At 45.1% G+C, this 19,250-nt stretch overlaps 1 protein-coding gene across 3 annotated transcripts in view; it reads left to right on the top strand.

Moving 5' to 3' along the window:
- Window positions 1–19,250, top strand: part of ZFAT (zinc finger and AT-hook domain containing) — an 81,831-nt gene that overhangs the window by 46,191 nt on the left and 16,390 nt on the right. For all 3 annotated transcript variants that reach the window (XM_081204368.1, XM_081204370.1, XM_081204369.1), the window contains exons 10-12: window positions 4,038–4,211; window positions 6,724–6,812; window positions 13,245–13,383. In XM_081204368.1, the coding sequence (XP_081060494.1) occupies window positions 4,038–4,211; window positions 6,724–6,812; window positions 13,245–13,383 (402 nt within the window). The remainder of the gene's footprint in view (window positions 1–4,037; window positions 4,212–6,723; window positions 6,813–13,244; window positions 13,384–19,250) is intronic.

Here is a 19,250-nt window from a genome sequence, read left to right as displayed (position 1 = left end):
CAGAAGGGAAGGCGGTAGCTGGGGGGAAAGGTGTTAATTCACAGCTGCTGTTCATCACGTTGCTGTTGTTGGCATCGGTCTGTCTCGAGACACAATGGAGTTCTCCGGAGATGAAGTCAAACGGCTGTGTTAGCAGCAGCAAAGTGAGCTCCACAGGATGCAAGCCTGGGCAGCATGTAGAGAGTTCCTGGGCTGCCCAGAAGACAACACACACACACACACACACACACACACACACACACACTCACTCAGCCTCACTGATGTGGTCCAAAGGTAAGCAAAACAATACAGTTGGCACAAGCTTGGCTGATTGCAGAGATACATAATTTGGGCGCTTGTTACCAAGCTGATACATATGAGAATTTTCTAGGAAACTCGGGCCCTTCCAGACCTTCCAGTTCATAGAGCATCCATCCCGATTTGCTTGCAGGCAGATTACCGTACTTTTCCATGTATAAGATGTTATTTTTTCCTTAGAAATTATAGGCAAAAATTGTGGGTAGTCTGATACACAGAAAGCAGAGGGGGACGTGCAGTTGGTGGCAACAGCCAGCAGAAGATTGGCAGTGGTGATTGGGCGTATGATTGGTTGCTGTGGCAAGGCCTGCTGACGATTGGCTGTGGCTGTGGCAATTGGGCGGTTGATTTACGTCAGTGGCGAGGTGGTTGAATCAGCTGTGGTTGAATCAAGTGGGCAGGTGGGCTTGTGGCTGCGAGTGTGCAGGCGATCGGTGGCCATGGCGATGCGTGCGATTTGCAGCTGCTGTCAGGTGTTGAACCCCCCCCCCCCAAAAAGCTGAACAACTCTGGGCAATCCCCCCCTCAATTTTTTTTGTTGCAGCCCAGAAAAATAGGGGTCGTCTTATACACAGAAAAATACGGTATGTCGGTTATTTAACAAGCATTCATTCCAATTTGCAGGGCATGTTAGGGAGGTTAGATGATGATGCATCAAACCAAGTGGCACCGCACGCTTCTCAGTGCATTTTCTCCATCGCTTTGCTTATCACAAAAAGTCCAATCTTTGCAGGTTTGTTGCACATGACTGCCCAATCAGCAACTTGAATTTGCTGGTGCTTGTGAATCGCACCTGAAATGCAGTGGTCTGGAAGTTCCCTGTGAGGCTCACAGTCCTGGTTCTTCACCCTCGAAGCCCACTTCTGTGGGCATTTGCATAGAATTGCTGCTTTCCCAGTACTTTCGTCAACATCAGCTCGTTAAGCCTTCCACCCTTCGGACTGGTTCACACTTCGAGTTGCAGCCAATGTTATTCATACTCAGAGAAGACCCATTGAAATTGACGGACATAACTTAGGGCTGTTAACTTCAGTGGGTATATTTTGAGTAGAACACAACCCAGAATTTCTTAACGCAAGGACCGGCAGCTGAAAATGTAAACCGACTCTGTTCAAAAGTATTGCACTTTGAGGAGGTAGCAGGTGGTGGCCAATTAACCCGAGATCTATGATGATTCAAGTCGTCACTTGATGCTGCAGTCATCAGGTGATGAACTTGCATGCGTGATCTGCCCCTCAGTCACCATCCAAGGAAAAGTGCTTACTGTAGGTCAGTTTTCCCCAGACTTGGGACTCCAGTTGTTTGTGGACTACAGTCCCCATCATCCATGACCACTGCTCCTGCTAGCTAGGGATGATGGGGGTTGTGTTAGTATTTTCATTCTCCATTGCTGGATCATATGCTCCTATGTTTACTTTTCTGTACTGTTGCGTATGGGAATGGAAGTCAGTCTGAGATACTTCCGCTCCTTGTTCTCTGTCTCTCTTCTGAGGGAACTGCCTGTGTGAGAAGACACAGCTCACCACTCGTCATGATGCTTTTGTTTTCTTTGCTGTAAATAAAGACTCTGATGCTACATCAATTTTATTATTATTATTATTATTATTATTATTATTATTATTATTATTATTATTATTATTATTTATACCCTGCCCATCTGGCTGGGTTTCCCCAGCCACTCTGGGCAGCTTCCAACAAAACACTAAAATACAATAACCTATTAAACATTAAAAGCTTCCCTAAACAGGGCTGCCTTCAGATGTCTTCTAAAAGTCTAGTAGTCGTTGTTCTCTTTGACATCTGGTGGGAGGGTATTCCATAGGGAGGGCGCCACTACCGAGAAGGCCCTCTGCCTGGTTCCCTGTAACTTGGCTTCTCGCAGTGAGGGAACCGCCAGAAGGCCCTCAGCGCTGGACCTCAGTGTCCGGGCAGAACGATGGAGGTGGAGACGCTTCTTCAGGCATACTGGACCAAGGCTGTTTAGGGCTTTAAAGGTCAGCACCAATACTTTGAATTGTGCTCGGATATCCGGCACAATCTCACTTTCGCTGAACCCTGCTAATGCGTGCTCAACATCTACGGATATGGGTCGAAGTGTTTTGCAGGACTGGCCCAGAGGAATGTCCCAATAGGTTGTAGACCAGAAACAGCTGGAGAACCAAGTTTGGAAAACACTGCTGAAGGCAGTGCAGAGAGCACCTTTGCAGCATCACAGATATGGCAACAGGAGAGGGGTGCAACTTTTAAGATTTGCAATATAAACACACTTAGCTAGAATTAAGCCCCATTGGCTAATAAAAGATTCTTCCAGGTGGTACATTTAGCTACAGCACTGGCTGAATAGGTTTTTAACATACCATGAACACCTTTAGTGAATGCATAGTGTTCACCAGGACAGTGGCATCTGCTAGGACCAATTTAGTTAATGCTGCAATTAAACATCACTTGGAAGGATATTCCATCTGATTTTTTTTTTTTTTAAGGAAAAATAGGCTAGCACATGCCCTGCTGGCATAGGGCTTCTACATTAATCCCCACTGCTAACTTTATTTATTGCATTTCTCATTTATAACATCTTTGACATGATAAATGGCAAGCAGTATATTTCCACCTCACCCCCCTTTGTTGCTCTAGTACTCCGAAAGCAGAGCTCTGACATAAGTCAGCTTTTTGAAGTCTCCTGCTGCATCTTCTATTGGAGCTACAGCAAAGTCTATGTAAATCAGTTGTTTGTGGCTCATCTAGTTCAAAGCTACCCGTTTTAGCGATTTTCTGCCTCAGCAGATAAGTCAAAAGTTATTCCGTAATTAATATTTCGAATCCCTTTTGTTTTTGAATTAATGAATCACAAGTTAGTCCAGCGAGTATTCCTGCCTGATAATATCCACACACAAAAGGGTAAATTAAATTATTACCGTCATCCGTGCAAAGGCTGTTGTTTTCAAGCCTGGATATTCTCAAAGCTCCAGAAATTATTTCCGCATAGAAAAGTAAACTGCTATGACCTAGCTGTGTTTGTGTGTGTACACATAGTGCCGTCTCTCTGCTTCATATATTCCACCATCAATGCAGAAGAAAAGAACTGAAACTCTCCTGCTCCTTTGCATCCGTCATCCCTCTGTGCATTCCCTCCTTTTTATTGCAGCAGCAGCAGCAGCACCCCCTGCCCTTACTGCCTAGGAATAGGGGAGACTTGCTCATTGCAATCCGCTATAATAATAATGAGACGCGGGTGGGGCTGTGGGTTAAACCACAGAGCCTAGGACTTGCTGATCAGAAGGTTGGCAGTTTGAATCCCTGTGATGGGGTGAGCTCCCGTTGCTCGGTCCCTGCTCCTGCCCACCCAGCAGTTTGAAAGCACGTCAGAGTGCAAGTAGATAAATAGGTACCGCTTCGGTGGGAAGGTAAATGGCATTTCCGTGCAGTGCTCTGGTTCGTGGCTTAGTCATGCTGGCCACATGACCCGGAAGCTGCCTGCAGACAAACGCCGGCTCCCTCGGCCAGTAAAGTGAGATGAGCGCCGCAACCCCAGAGTCGGCCACGACTGGACCTAATGGTCAGGGGTCCCTTTACCTTTACTAACATGAACTCAGGATCCTTGTTCTCTACCAGGGATTTTAGACATTGAAGTAGTCCTAGAACATTGCCTTCAAGTGGCCATTCCTCATATCCCTGCAAAGTTTTTGACCGGTCATCTCCAGACAGTCCTTTCTTCATTTCTGTTCTCTTTTTTTGCACAGGCATCAAGCCATTCAAATGCTCCCTGTGCGAATATGCCACTCGCAGCAAGAGCAACCTGAAAGCTCACATGAACCGCCACAGTACTGAGAAGACCCACCTGTGCGATATGTGCGGGAAGAAGTTCAAATCCAAAGGCACCCTGAAGAGCCACAAGCTCCTCCACACCGCCGATGGCAAGTAGCTCTCTATCAGGGCTGAGACCACCCAAAGCCCTTCCACAATGGTTTGCATCATATTGCTTGTTTGAAATTGCAAGCTAGCAGCGACTCAGAGCAATGCAGTGGTGCTGCATGGAGTTAGGGTGGCTTGCATAGAAAACCCTATACAAACTTGTGTCAGGGGTGGGGGAGTTCTGCCTCACAGGGCTAATTAAGCCTGGCACGGGTTCAGATTTGGCCTGCAAGGTTATTTCCCCCAAGCCTTGCCCACCTGCCCCGCAGCTGATGTGATGTATAACATCAGGTGCAGGGCAAACAGAGTTGTGGCTGCTGATGCACAACTGGAAGTCTTCAAGGGCACTCCTGATTTCCCATTGGAAATGGAGAGCAAGTGTGCTGGGTTCAGCTGCACTGGGGTCATGGCACAGGAAACTCCACTGGGCTTAAGTTACCACTTATTAGCAGATAGGCAGCGACTCCAGGCCTGTCGGATCATGCAACCAATCCTGAAGAAGGCAGTAACTTCAAGGCTGCTTGTCAACTAATAGCTGCTGGCTTCAACCCTCAGCTGATCAGCGGGGCTTCAGAGCGCTTTGCCAAGACCCAAGTGGTGCTCTGAAGTCCCAACCAACATCATTTGATGCCAAGTAATTGACAAGTCGGTGGTAAGGGAGATAAAGACCTGTGCTACACCATGCCACACAGAAGCCCTGTGCATGGAGTGAATCAATTGGCCCCTTGATATCACAACCTGCCCAATGACGCGTCTAAAAAAACCCCCAAACACCAAGGTGTTAAGATTCCATCTGCTCACACATTGTTACCTCTCACCTTTGTTTCTTTTCCAACACTCTCTAAAGATGCCTAAATGCAAGCAGTGTGTTTTGCACCAAGTTTTATTATATGCATGAAGAATAGTCAGAGTTGCATTGCTAGATTAGATCAAAGATTCACCTAGCACTTCCTGTCAACTGGCCAGCCACTTCTGTTCTTGGGAGGCTGTTTCTGCAAACTCAGCAGTCCCCTGTCCAACATTTTTCTATTCCTTCCTCTTGCCAAGAATGGCACATCAGTACAGAATGAATCTCTGTCCGAGTTTATTGCTGTTCACAGTAACTAATGAAACACAGAGCATGACTTCTAAGTTCAATTAGATCTAGTGAACGTTCTAAACATCAAGCCTTTTCCCTCCACCGTGTTTTATGAGAACTGTCAGCCTTATGCATAAGCTTCTCTGGAAATCCATCAACAACTTAAAATTTAGAGGAGAAAACTTGACAAGTTAGTATAGATTTGCCTTTTCAACTTGCACTTTGGGGTTCCCTTTTAAGTTTTTGACAGCTGTTGCTGAAAGGATTTCAAACAGAAATTCTCTGTCGTGGTAATGAAGGAGGAGCTGGAGTAAAACAGACCTCTGTGCAGGTTTTAATATGCTCGCATCATACTGAGAGTCTTCCACAGTTTGCAAACAGCTGAGAGTTAAAGAGAGAAGGGCTACCGATTTAGCTTCTAAAAAGAGGCACGACAGATGCTTTAAATGCTGTAAACTGTTCTGCAGTCCAGACTTGTATAGCATAAAGTCAAGCAAATAAATAAATGATGTGAAATGTTAAAAGGGGCATTCGGGAAGAGAATTGCTTGCAGCACTTACGACATGCTCAGGTTTATTTAAAGTTTCTTTTATGCCATCAGGATTCAAAGGCTGTTACTCCCTTGTGTTTGTTTGTTGTCCTACGAATCTAAGGAATCAATACCAATGTACATAAACCAGGAATTATACAGTTTTTAAAGCCTCCGGCTTTACTTTTGAGTATATTGGGGCAAAGCTAGATGTGGTGTAGGGCATCTATGATCGAGATCTCCTATTGTCAATTTTAAAATGTTGTGAAGCTTAAAGAAGCCACAGGGAAGGGGTTATGAGAAAGAGGGGGATAACCTTTTCCACAGTACCATTTGCCTAGCCTGAATTCTCCACCACATTTGGGGATGGTAGTTTAGATCAGGAAAATGTTGTGGTGGAAGGATTAAAACACCTCCTGACCTATCACTGCTGCCCCAACTTGATTTGCCACCCATGAAAACCTACAGGAGAACTGACTCGTTAATGTTCCCTTGTCACATTTAATTAACCTTTTAGACTGTCTAAAGACCTTTGAAACTGTGGACTTTAAGAGAGGCAAAATCATTCTAGTTTTGCCTTAGGTGGCGATTCTCCTTCAGGACACTTCATTCTCTCAAGTTCATCCCCTCAATAGAACACATTCAAGTGATTTCAGAGATTGCCATCTGAAGGCAACTGACCAAACATGCATCAAGAAGATGCGTAAATGGAAACTCAACATAACAGTGAAACCGTATCATAAAGGCGGGTAAATCACAGCTTCAGAAACAAATAAAAGCAGCATTATAGAAACAGAAATTCAGGAATAGCAGGGTTAAATCATGACGGTTGCTACTTCATATCTGTTTTCCTCTGTTTAAATGAGACAACGCATTTGTATCTGAATTGGTTGGTTTTCTGTTTCAGGGAAACAGTTCAAGTGCACAGTGTGCGATTATACTGCCGCACAAAAGCCACAGCTGCTGAGGCACATGGAGCAGCATGCTTCGTTCAAGGTAAGGAGGTTGCTGCTGACTTGGCTGCATGAACCGCTGTGCCGCCAAGCAGTTATTGCAGGTGCAGCACGTGGCAGCGGTTGAGATACTGCAGCAAACTATGCCCAAGGTTAGAGGGTTCAGATTTAGATGTCCCTGGATCGGCATGGGAAGCTGGAGCCAGAGAGATCCTTATAACTTCTATCTTCTCCCCCCCCCTCCCATGGGCCAAGTTTGGCAGGTGGGGTTGCCCACCTCCAAATCACCTGGCATCGCGATGACGTCTGGTGACCCGGTTTTGCCTACACAGGTTGCAGTTAAACCATACTGGCACAGGCATGTCTAGAACTGTGGGGGGTGCTTTAAAGCCCTGATATTCAGCTGATTATCCATTTCTCCTGATTTGATAGATAGTACACTTCTCTCCCCTGCCTTTAGTCTTTAAGTTTTGTTTCACTTCCCGCCCTTAAGCCTCAGATCCCTGGGCTGAACTTTGACCCTCCTGTTTTCTTTTATTATTGTTACTTTTTTCTATTTCCTATTTTTAATTTTGTAATTTTATATGGTCTGTAAAATTTAATAAATATCATTTATAAAAAAAAATGAACTTTGACCCTCCTGTAGCTTTCGAAGTTGTGGCTCAAAAAAACCTGTGCATTGGGGATATTAAAACAAAAGGCCTGCTATTTTACAACAGAAACAAACCCCCAAAGGCTAAGCAGCTACATTCTAGGTGATGATGATGATGATGATGATGCTTATGCATTTTATCATTGATGTGTTTTAGCCCTCTTCAGGCATTCAAAAGAACACATCTTTTAATGTATCCAGGATTGCATATTTATGCAATTTACTTTCTCCATGCTTGCATTTTTGGGATTCGTCTTTCCTTCCGATATTTACAGAAAGAATTCTAGCTAGCTACAGTTACAGTATAATATGATGCCATCTGTATTTTATTGGTTTTGTGGACGTCAGTAAGGATAAGGTAATTATTTTCTTTTCAGTAATTCTGCCTCGTGCTCTCAAGATATTAGACCAATATTATTTCAGCGAATGAACATGTCCACCTTAAACAGAAACATGCTGGCATTTCTTGTGTGCATCCCAGAATAGATGATGATAAAACACGGTCATTTTGTATAGTTTCTGAGGCAGATATTCCATCTGGTCACCATTCTGGCATATGTTTAAAAAGATGCAAACTTAGAATGCCTGGCCAAAAATTTCATGAACAAGGCGAATTCTGAAGTCATTTGAACCGATTATCAGCACCAAACTATTTAAGTGGCTGGGACATAATGTACTGCAGTGGCTGATGCAAGGCTGAGAGTGGAGGATTGTGTTAGGCTGAGTAAGATAAAACAATAGAAAGTACGTTTCCGAGTACAATTCAAAATGTTGGTGCTAATCTTTAAAGCCCTAAACGGCCTCAGCCCAATATACCTGAAGGAGCGTCTCCACCCCCATCGTTCTGCTCCAACTCCGAGGGCCTTCTGGCAGTTCCCTAACTGCAAGAAGCTACAGGGAACTAGGCAGAGGGCCTTCTTGGTAGTGGCGCCTGCCCTGTGGAATGCCCTCCCACCAGATGTCAAGGAAATAAGCAACTATCTGACTTCTAGAAGACATCTGAAAGCAGCCCTGTTTTTGATGTTTGATCTTTTATCGTGTTTTTAATGTTTGTCTTTTTAATGTTCTGTTGGGAGCCACCCAGAGTGGCTGGGGAAACCCAACCAGATGGGCGGGGTATAAATTAGTAGTAGTAGGCTGAATGGTGCGCACATATAAATGGCACTAGCCTATCAACACCCTCCAGGCCTGTCTCTCAAGCCCTTGACACTTTCCCCAAGCCACAGCCCTCACTACCCCTGGTGTAGGTCGCCCTCAAGTGCTTTTGTCTGCTAGAATGGGTCCTTGGCCACATACACAGCACCCTTCTAAAAAGCAGCGTTGTACCAACCATGTCTTCCCCAAAAGAATCCTGGGAACTGTAGTTTGTCAGGGTTTCCAAGATTTGCTAAGAAACCCCTATTCCCCTCGCAGAGACGCAACTCTCAGAGTTTCCCAGAAAGAAGAACTGGTTGTCAAGCAGCTCTTGCAGCTGTAGCTCTAGGAGGAAGATGGGGGGGGGGGGTCGGGTCTCTTTGCAACCTTCAGCACCCTTAAACTACAGCTCCCAGAATTCCTTGCAGGGAGAGGAGCAATGACTGTTAAAGTGGTATGATAGTGATTTCAATGTATGTTGCTGCTGTGGCTCTGTGGTAGTGCTTTTGCTTGTCTGGATATGTGTGTGTGTGTGTGTGTGTGTGTGTGTGTGTGTGTGTGTGTGTACACACACACATGCAGAAAGCTCTTACTTTAGTGTGAATGGAACATAGCCTACAGTTCAGAGAGTCAAATATATTTCTCTGCCTATTTGGCATCTGTCCTCAGCAGTCACTGCATGGTGTAGGAAAGGGTTCCAAAGCCCTTTTTAAAAAATATGGCCTTGAGCTATCACAAGTGATAAATTGAACAACAGCGATTAAAATGTATGCGTGGGCTTTGTGACACCAAGCAGGTACTTAACAATCTCTCACTTTGTTCCGTGTGTGGTCTCTCCATGACCTTCTTTGCATTTCTGTATTTATTTATGTGTTCACTACATCTATGTTCCTTTTCTCTTTTTACCAGCACCCTCAACGTCCTTAAAAATGCAATATTATAAATAATAAATGCATGCTTATATTTTTTTTAAAAAATTGCATGAAACCCTCCCGCTTAATTTTGGTTCAAGTATGATTGAGAAGCCTCCCCTTCAGAATGACAGTTGTTTTACATTTCTCGGCATAAATATCCTTAAATAGAATTTGGTGCCGTTTGAAGAATGTTCAGAGGGAAATGAATAACAAATGGTCAAATGGTACAGAAAGATAAAGAGGATCGATGGGTTCCTACTCATTAAACTCAGTTGGGAATTGCTTTCAACTTACCATACATAGTAAAGCAGGCATAGGCAAACTCAGCCCTCTAGATGTTTTGAGACTACAATTCCCATCATCCCTGACCACTTGTCCTGTTAGCTAGGGATGATAGTAGTTGTAGTCCCAAAACTTCTGGAGGGCTGAGTTTGCCTATGCCTATAGTAAAGAAACGGAAGCGAAGCAGATGCAAAACAGTTGATTTTTAAAGATTCGCTGATGGGGGGTGGGGGGTGGGAACAGTTCAAGTTGGCACTCGGCCTACTTAGGCTGTCCAGCTAGATAGTAAACAGAGACACTTCCCATGAGGAAGATGGATGAAGGAAGATGGACTGGGTACCAGTTTTGTTAAATGCTGCACTGATCACCTTGAACAGAGGCACCTTAGCCTTCTTAGAGACTGTTGGGAAGCTACATGTTGATTTTTTGCCTTGGTGCCACCACTTGTGCTATGTCTCCATAATCCATTCTTTGCCTGTACATTTCTGAACAGAGCTACTTTCACAACCCATACCTTGGAAGACTCTGCTGTTTCTTCTTAAGCATCCTTACCCATCACATGCTGCCCTTACCTTCTCAAGGCTTGAGGCAGGGAGTCTGGACCAAAGCAGTATCGATCGTTCCCCACTAATTGGCTGCATTGCTGGTTACAGTGCCTCTCCACAGGGATGCCCTCGGGTACTAAGGTCCCAGTTACAAAAGATGCCTTTCACCTAAGCACTCAGCAACCAGGGAAGGGTTGCAGATGCAGCAGCTTCCAAGAAGCATCTTCCAAGCAGAGATCAAGCACAGAGAGTCATTCAAGTCACCAACCTAATCCAGAGATAAGGCCAGGAAACAGTCCAAGGTCAACATCACAGGGAGTTCAACTAAGGCAACTTCTGCCACCAGGACTAGAAGCCATAGGGCTGTGTTGTTTCTCGCCAGTGGAAGACGTACAAGGGAGGTCTTATATACTCAGGCCTCCTAAACCACATCCAAACCACAGCTGTTGGCAATGAGCAGGGACCACTTACGAGTAGACCACCAACACCGGGTCTTGTAAATGCATACTGAGCCATCGCTCTTTGGCCCTAAAAGTGTTTGGTGCCAGTGCTATTGAGGGCTTAGGGCTGCTTCACCTTCTCCTTGTGGTCCCAGAAGTTCATTATTGGGTATCAACCCAGAGGTCCCCTCAAGGGAATTCTCAGCATTGGATTCAAGGAGCCCTGCCAACTCCTCAAGGTCCCCAACATTTAGGTCAGGGCTAGACATGCCAGTTACCTTGGTATCTCAAGGTTCTCCGAATGCTGGTTTTGCCTCCCAGTAACTTTGCAAGGTAATTCGCACTGTAAAAGGTGTCTAAAGGTACCTTGAAAGCTTCTTACAGATAAACACCAAACAGATAAGCAACTGCACATCTTTCCAAAGACATCCGGAGGCAGCCCTGTATCAGGAAGTCCTTATTATTTGGCAGTTTTGCTGTACTTTTATTATGCTGGAAGCTGCCCAGAGTGGCTGGGGCAACCCAGTTATATGGGCAGGGTATAAGTAATATGTTGTTGTTGTTATCCTGCCTAAATGAGGAGTTGGACCAGAACATCCCACGTTCAAAACCAAAGCTGTATCACACCGTAACATTGCAAGTGGCTCTGTGAATTGTTGTTGCTAAGGCATCTAAGCTGGAATACAAAATCAGTCCAAAGATATATTTTTTATGACCTTTAGACCATTTAAAGGTCAAAGCAGTTTTTATTGTTAAATAGCCAAGCAGGCAACTATGATATTTCAATAATAGGCAGTATTGTGGCTGTAAGGAATAGCCTTTTGAAGATATTGATAGTTCCTTTCCACACACATTTTGCAGGATACACACTGAAAGACAGATTTTATTGTTGCAGTGTTCTCATTTCTCAGTCTTTTAACCCTTTTGTACATGTGAAAACTCCACAGAGCCAACTATATTTTTCTGATAGGACTGCTGAGTCCTGACCACATGCACAAGGAACTGTTTTTCTGATGTGGCCTAGTAAAGAGAAGGACTGAAACGCCTTCCTTACGCCAATTACCTTTCAGCCTCAATTCCCCATTGTTAAAATGGGAATATGAACAACTGCTTCTCAGCATTGTTGTGCACCCGAAACATGTTTCAGGAATGTTAATGCCTTGTTATGTTCAATATTCTAGTCAGGAAACCTATTTACATGGATTTATTTGAGGTCTCTAAAGGAAACTTTGTAGGACATCTGTACTGATTGATTTTTGTGAAGTGATTAATTTTTTGTAAAGCACACGATGCAATTCTAACTGGACTAGCTCTGGGGACTGAGTGCCTCTGTTCGGTCAGGGGAAAATAGTATTTCTGAGCTTTCATAGTTCCCAGACAATGATATTTTTTTCAGTGGAAACCAGTATATTGATCGGTAAATAGACCATATTGCATTGTTCTCTTCCCATTGTCACTGACTTCTCCTCAGCATTGCCAGGAAAGTCACTGAAATAGTGCAGACCGAGTCTGGAGAAGAAAGTCTTGAGAACAAGAAACTGTACAAAAATAGTGTATAATTTGAGGAGACAGGAACAGAGAGGTCTCGTCTTCCTTACTTCAGGCCTTGTTCATCGCAGGGAGACAGTCAACCAAACATACAGAGGAAACGGTCCACCAGCCAATTAGAGGACATGCTACCTCAGTGAAGATCGCACCACTGCTCTAGGGAGGGCCAGAGAAGATGCAACCGGGGCAGCCATGTTTGTTTGCTCATTTGCCTGTCCCAGTCACATGCAAAACAGGGATGGAGGGTGTTTGTCTTACATTTTTTCATCACGAGGGACGTGGACATAGGGAGCAGAAAGCCTGAATGCTGAGCAGATGCTCTGCCCTTGCGCCACACTCTTCTTGTGCATGAGGCTGAGGAATTCCACTGAATGTCCACTTGGGATAATTGCAATTTATATGTGCAGAGTTGTGCACAGCCTTTGCATGTTCTCCTCCACATCAGTTTATTTTGCTAGTCATTTCTGAATGAGGCATCAGCTCTGTGTTCCTCCTGTCTGCCTGGAGAAGCATGTCACTAAATTAGTACAGGGCATTAATTTTAATGCAGTGTAATTTATTGAGTAGCTGGAAATTCTGCAGTTGTGGGTGGTTTTTTTGCAACTTCAGAGTGAGTGATGCTACCCTGCTTTGCCAATCCATCTTTTTATGGAGGAGACCAGGAGTCAGCAGCCACGACACATAAATACTTTGCGGAGCTGTTCGGTGCCAATGAATTTCTGCCTTATTGTGAAACTTTGCATGGCATAAAAATGTAATACAGTTGGAGATAAGGCATTGCTAAGGCATTGGCTTGCATGTGTTGCTCTGGAAGCGTTACCTAATGGAACAAATTAGCTTGCTAACGTACGTATTGAGATAGATTTGAATCTTGCTGTTTCTTAAGCCAGAAGCGTAGGTCTTCTGTAAAGTTCTGAAGACAGGAAACAGATACGGCTAATTCATTTCCTTTCTCCTCAGCCTTTCCGGTGTGCACACTGCCATTATTCCTGCAACATTTCTGGTTCTCTGAAGAGACATTATAACAGGAAGCATCCCAACGAAGAGTATGTTAATGCTGGCTCTGGAGAGCTTGCCGCTGAAGCCCTTCTCCAGCAAGGTGACCTGTCTTATTTTGAAACCGTTGCACAAAAATTACTCCTTTGAATTAAGACACAATTAAATTTCTTTTGCAGAGAGTATGCTGTGGCAGGCTTAGCTTTTCAGTGGTGGACAGTGATGGGATTTTGTGTGTGTGTGTGTGTGTGTGTGTGTGTGTGTGTGTGTGTGTGTGTGGCACTGTCATCACTTCCCTGAAAGAAAAAACCTGTAACCTGTAGCAAACCTTGTATACGAATTGAAAATCCACATGAATGAAAGCTGGAGGGAAGCCAGCATTCTCTTGTGGATCGGCCCAGGTTTAAATTCCTACAGAACGCGTTCTTGGCTCTTTCTTAATGGGAATGAAGCCAAAGGCACTTTTAAAGGAAGAAAGCTGTTGCTGTATTTGAGAAAAGGTTATTTTTTCCCCCAGTTACACGCTGCTTTTTTTTTTTTTTTTTACATTTTAAAAACTGTCTGTGCAGCTGTGATCAGAGTTGGCTCCTCCAATCCTGAATATATTTACCTGGGGTTGTATTCAGTTGTGTCCCTCCTTGCCCACCAGTCTCTGGCTCAGCAGAAGGCATTTGTTATTATAGAATGGGGGGAAGGCCATTTTTGCTGATTCTCCCTTCCCTCTGCAGCTCTCCTCCCTCGCCCGCCCTTCACCAGCTAAAGAGAGGCAGGGGACATTTTGGAACAGTTCAGGGGACAGCAGGAGAAAGGGGAGATCCTCAAAAATCAGTCTGCACCCCACTTTCATCTCGCAGAAGAATCCCCTGGATTCAGTAGCTCTCTGTCCACAGATGGACATGGTCAGACACACCCCACAGAACTCCTGTTGGTTTCTGCGGAAACAGCTTCACAGGATGACAGCTTTGATTTGATGGACTGCATCTCATGGAGCAAGCAAACCTAACGTTCTGCTCATTGCTTCAGGATATTCTCACTGCGGGAACGGGAAGCTGACCTAGAGATGAGCCTTTGGCCTGATTCAGCAGACCATCTTCTTACATTCTTGACCTAGCCAGTTCTTCTCTGCGTCACTTGTGAAACCGGCCTGTGGGTCAAATCCTACTTGGTTAAACGCTTAGCGTTCCTCCCGCAAAGCATTCTTCTCTTGTACTTGCTTCCTGCATACATTTCTCAGTTCCACTGCATCAGCTCACTTCCAAATAACTAGCTGAGCATCAGAGTAGGTGCCTGAGCATTTTTCAATCCTTCCTGCTATATGAGGTTTTTTGGTTGTTTTGATTTTCACTAGAGCCTCGGAAGATAAAAGAGGAAGCAGGGAGGGAGAGGAATTCAAGAGGACTCCTTTCACTACTCCGGGCCCTATCTAATTAAAAACGGGTTTGCCGAACAACATAGTATCTGGATGCAACTTCAAGAGATGTGCACGCTCCACTCTTAAGGGACATTTTGCTGCTATGCAGTTGGAAATCTGATAGCCCAGTCCAGTAGCTTCTTAAGTATGAAATGTATTCAAGGATTCAGGACATTGAAAAGCGTGTAACGCTACTGCAAGTGGGGAATTAAAAGGAAGCCAAATTTGATTGCCTTTTGTTGGGAGATGCTGAGCTGTTTGTGGAAGTTGACTCCCTTGTTTTATTTTTGATGGTTCCCAAGTGTTTATCCCCATATTGAACGAAAAAATGCAGAACTTCCCCCTCCTTAAAAAGCATCTTGCAGGGATTTCAAAATTCGCTTTTTTTTTTTACAGTAGAATAGATGCCAGACTAACACAGCCGCTCTAGATAATGAATAAAACATCATTCTCCCAAGCGTGACATTTCTAAAAAGCATTTCCAAATTATTCTTTTCTTCTTTCTTAGCTGTTTAAAAAAAAATGTCTGCAAAGAATTCACATTTATTGGAAGTGCTAACCCATGTTCCAACAACACAGAAACAGTGACACAAGCCAAATGCATTCAGAATAAATGCTGTCTGCCCTCCCCCTTCCACTGTTGCAAATATGGGAACTGGAGGACAGAAGCAGGAGTCGGCACCCTAAGGCCCATGGGCTGGAAGCAGCCCACAGAGGCCATTTAACTGGCCCACGAGCCGCCCCTGAACCCAGCCACCCGCTCGGCAAATCCCCGCGCACTGCGCTAAACCAGTGCTGCACAGGGACTCTCTTCTGCAGCTTCAGAAATTGCTTCTGCGCATGCCCAGACGCCGGAAATCGCTTCTGCACAGGCATGATTTTCGACGTCTGGGCATGCCCAGAAGCGATTTCTGGCCCCGCGGACATGCACAGACGGGATTTCCGGCATCGCACTGCACCGTACCGGCCCACAGAGGATCTCCATGGTAGTGATTCTGCCCATGCCCAGTAAGCCTTGCCGACCCCTGGACAAAAGCATCGCAATGAGTGCACCCAGATGTTAGTTTCTTTGAGTCCTCCAAACCGCAATGAAGATGGAGGTCTGCAGTACCTTAGAAACAAATGCATTTATTGCAGCATGGACTTTGAAGGAGGGCTGCACATCCATTGAAAAGCACGTGCATTGCATTCCAATGGCCCCAGATCCATTTCCTGTTATCTGCCACCTGAAACCTGAAGAGCCACTGTCTGTCATTGTAGACAGTACTGAGCTAATGGACTGATGGTCCGGCCTGGAATAAGGCTGCTTCCTATCCCTGTTGGCATGTGAATCATCAGGTGTATGGCCAGCCATGTTTGTTTTTCCATGGACAAACGTATTTGTGCAACAGCGGCCAAGAATGCAAGTATAGAAACAGGGCCAAGCATACATTTGATGGAATGGGGAGGAGTTTCCACTTCATGAACCTTCACGACTTTGCATTAGGAAATGGGGGTCTGCACAGGAAGCCAGGAACGTATCTTATGCCTTCAGAATTCATGCTGGATTTACTGTACGTCCCGTCCCCCCCATGATACACAAATGTTAATGATACACCTCGGGTTAAGTACTTAATTCGTTCTGGAGGTCCGTACTTAACCTGAAACTGTTCTTAACCTGAAGCACCACTTTAGCTAATGGGGCCTCCTGCTGCCGCCACGCTGCCGAGCACAATTTCTGTTCTCATCCTGAAGCAAAGTTCATAACCTGAAGCACTATTTCTGGGCTAGCGGAGTCTGTAACCTGAAGCATATGTAACCCGAGGTACCACTGTATATAGTAGCCGGATTAACTTGTTTTAGAAGTTAAAGAGAAAGGAAATGTTAGGAGCTGGAGGCAAGCGCAGGTCAGCAATCAAAAAAAGGGGGGGACCCCTCAGTGTTAGTGCAGTTAAATCTTTATTGTTGTTGTTTAGTCGTGTCCGACTCTTCGTGACCCCACGGACCAGACCACGCCAGGCACTCCTGTCTTCCACTGCCTCCCGCAGTTTGGTCAGACTCATGCTGGTAGCTTCGGGAACACTGTCCAACCATCTCATCCTCTGTTGTCCCCTTCTCCTTGTGCCCTCCATCTTTTCCAACATCAGGGTCTTTTCCAGGGAGTCTTCTCTTCTCATGAGGTGGCCAAAGTATTGGAGCCTCAGCTTCAGGATCTGTCCTTCCAGTGAGCACTCAGGGCTGATTTCCTTAAGAATGGATAGGTTTGATCTTCTTGCAGTCCATGGGACTCTCAAGAGTCTCCTCCAGCACCATAATTCAAAAGCATCAATTCTTTGGCGATCAGCCGTCTTGATGGTCCAGCTCTCACCTCCATAAATCTTTAGGCAAGAAACCTAAACAGCGTAGGCCTACTGATCCCAGCAACCTCTCCCCAGTTGGTCTTGCTCCAAGAAGGCATTTGCACGGACTGAAGGCCTCTGCCTTCCCACCACTTCCCAAGTCTCCTCCTCTCCTAGGTATTTCCCAAGCAGTCACGAATTGCCTTTGTGCACAACCTGCCTCTGCTCTGCCCTCCTCACTTCTCTGCACATTATATGAGACCAGGGGAGAGGGAGCTGGTCTCGGCAGGAGGGGGAGACTCCCTTACTTCTTCAGCAGCCTGCCTCTCTGTCTCCGGGCCTCCCTCCCAGCCTCCACTTCTGCCTCTGAGTCTGAATTGCCCTCTGCCACAGCCTCTTCCTGCTCACCAAACCCTGTCACCTCTTCTGCTTGCGACCCTTCCTCCTCCCAGTCTGCTCCCTCTGACCACTCATCGCCATTCCACCACCGACCCCCTGGCTCTGAATCGTCTTCCCCTGGGGATTCCCTTGGGGGTTCCCCAGCTGGGTAGGGGCCCCCAACCCCTCTGCATCCAGCCACACCATGACAGGAGACCGCTATAATTGTAGATAAAATGAGCTAACAACAGGGCCTGGGCACCCCAGCTGTCTCTAAAATACCCTTCAAAGACAGCCAACCACATAGCCTCCCTGTCACCAAAAAGAAGGTACTGTGTCCAGAATATAGGTTGTAAACTTCAGGCAGATTTGCCCAGTGAAGCTAAACCTATTAATTATTTTGTTGCTTAAACTTTCCTGCATTTTTAAAAGGCAAACTGTAAGGATCTGGAGCTGTAAGCATTGATAAGGAAATAGCCCAGGGCATGCAGTTGCACGTAGAGTTCTAGTAAGAAAAGTACTTAATGGAAGTGTTTTCCTGTAACTTTCCCTATGGGTGTCCTGATGCTGTAGCTTAAACTCAAGGACTGTAAGAAGCCAAAGGAGGTTCGCCGTGGGAAGCTGCAGATAGGAAGCCTTCTAAAATGAGCGTTTTCCCATACTATCAGTAGCACACAGATCCTCGGGGGTTTTCTGGCTGCTTGTTATCTGCGACTTCTTTTCATTTTGTGACCCCTTATTAATGCAATATAGAAAGTAAATGTCACATCCAAGCGACCAGTTAGTGCATTAATAGTGTGTGTGTGTGTGTGTGTGTCTCCAGAGGGATGGTGGGGAGGCCAACAGTGGAATTGCTCCTTTGGCATTTCAGAAATATGAAATACTCCAATATGATTTGACTACATGCACGGGTGTCAAAAGCAGATAAGGTATGTCATTCAGTGACCTTTCCCCCTCTCTGTATTGCCAAAGTATTTAATGAATTGGATGGAAATTAATTTTCTTTAGCTGCGGTGTCAATTAGCTGTCGCACAGTTTTCTGCTACTGGCTCAACTGGATGCCTCCATTTGTTGTTCCTTAATTAAAGTCGCAGTGACAAAGGTGCCCATTTTAATTAGCAGGGTGTTATTGTTACAGTAATTTTAATTTAAAAGAAATAGAGGAAGGTCTTGCATCTAATTGAGTTTTTATTAAGAGGGTGATACGAAATGAATATTTCATTTCAGATTTGGTAACTGATGGTATCGTTCTCCTATCCTGTGCCAAAGGTACTTTACTAGGGAGCCGTGCAATGTTGCATATTAACACATTTGACAGAGAAGCTATTCCAGTTTAGCATAAAATCAAGCAGCCTGCATTGTCTAAAGCGGTTAAAGATAATAATAGGCAGGACTTAGGAAATCCTTGAAGACTAATAAATGTCAGCAAATGAACCTCACTTTAATGAGGTTTTATGAAATGAAATAGAGGAAATTATTCCATTCCGCCACGTTGATGAAGTCCCATCTTGAAAGAGTTTGGCTTGGAGACGGAAAACGTTTGGCGCAAATACATTTCTGCAACTGATAAACAATGTGCCAGTGGCAAATTCTCCAACATACTGCTGCAAGATTAGGGTGGCTTGCCACTGCACGAAAGCATGTGGAGTTGGTATGTAGAGACACCATTTATATATGCGATAGTTATCCCTCATCCAATCAGGATCACAGGAAAGATCACAAGACGTGTCATGGCAGCTCCCACATGCTGAGCCAATTTCACAGTGAGCCAGCGGATGTATCACTGGTGTGATTATTAGCCCTTAACAGTGGGGGACAGGATAGCAGAGAAACAGAAAAGGCTCTTATTTCTGATATCTCTTT

Source organism: Podarcis bocagei (assembly GCF_964188305.1).
Source record: "Podarcis bocagei genome assembly, chromosome: 8".
Lineage (NCBI taxonomy): Eukaryota > Metazoa > Chordata > Lepidosauria > Squamata > Lacertidae > Podarcis > Podarcis bocagei.
The sequence above is the reverse complement of the archived record's forward strand: the minus strand, read 5'-3'. Positions and strand labels throughout refer to the sequence as shown.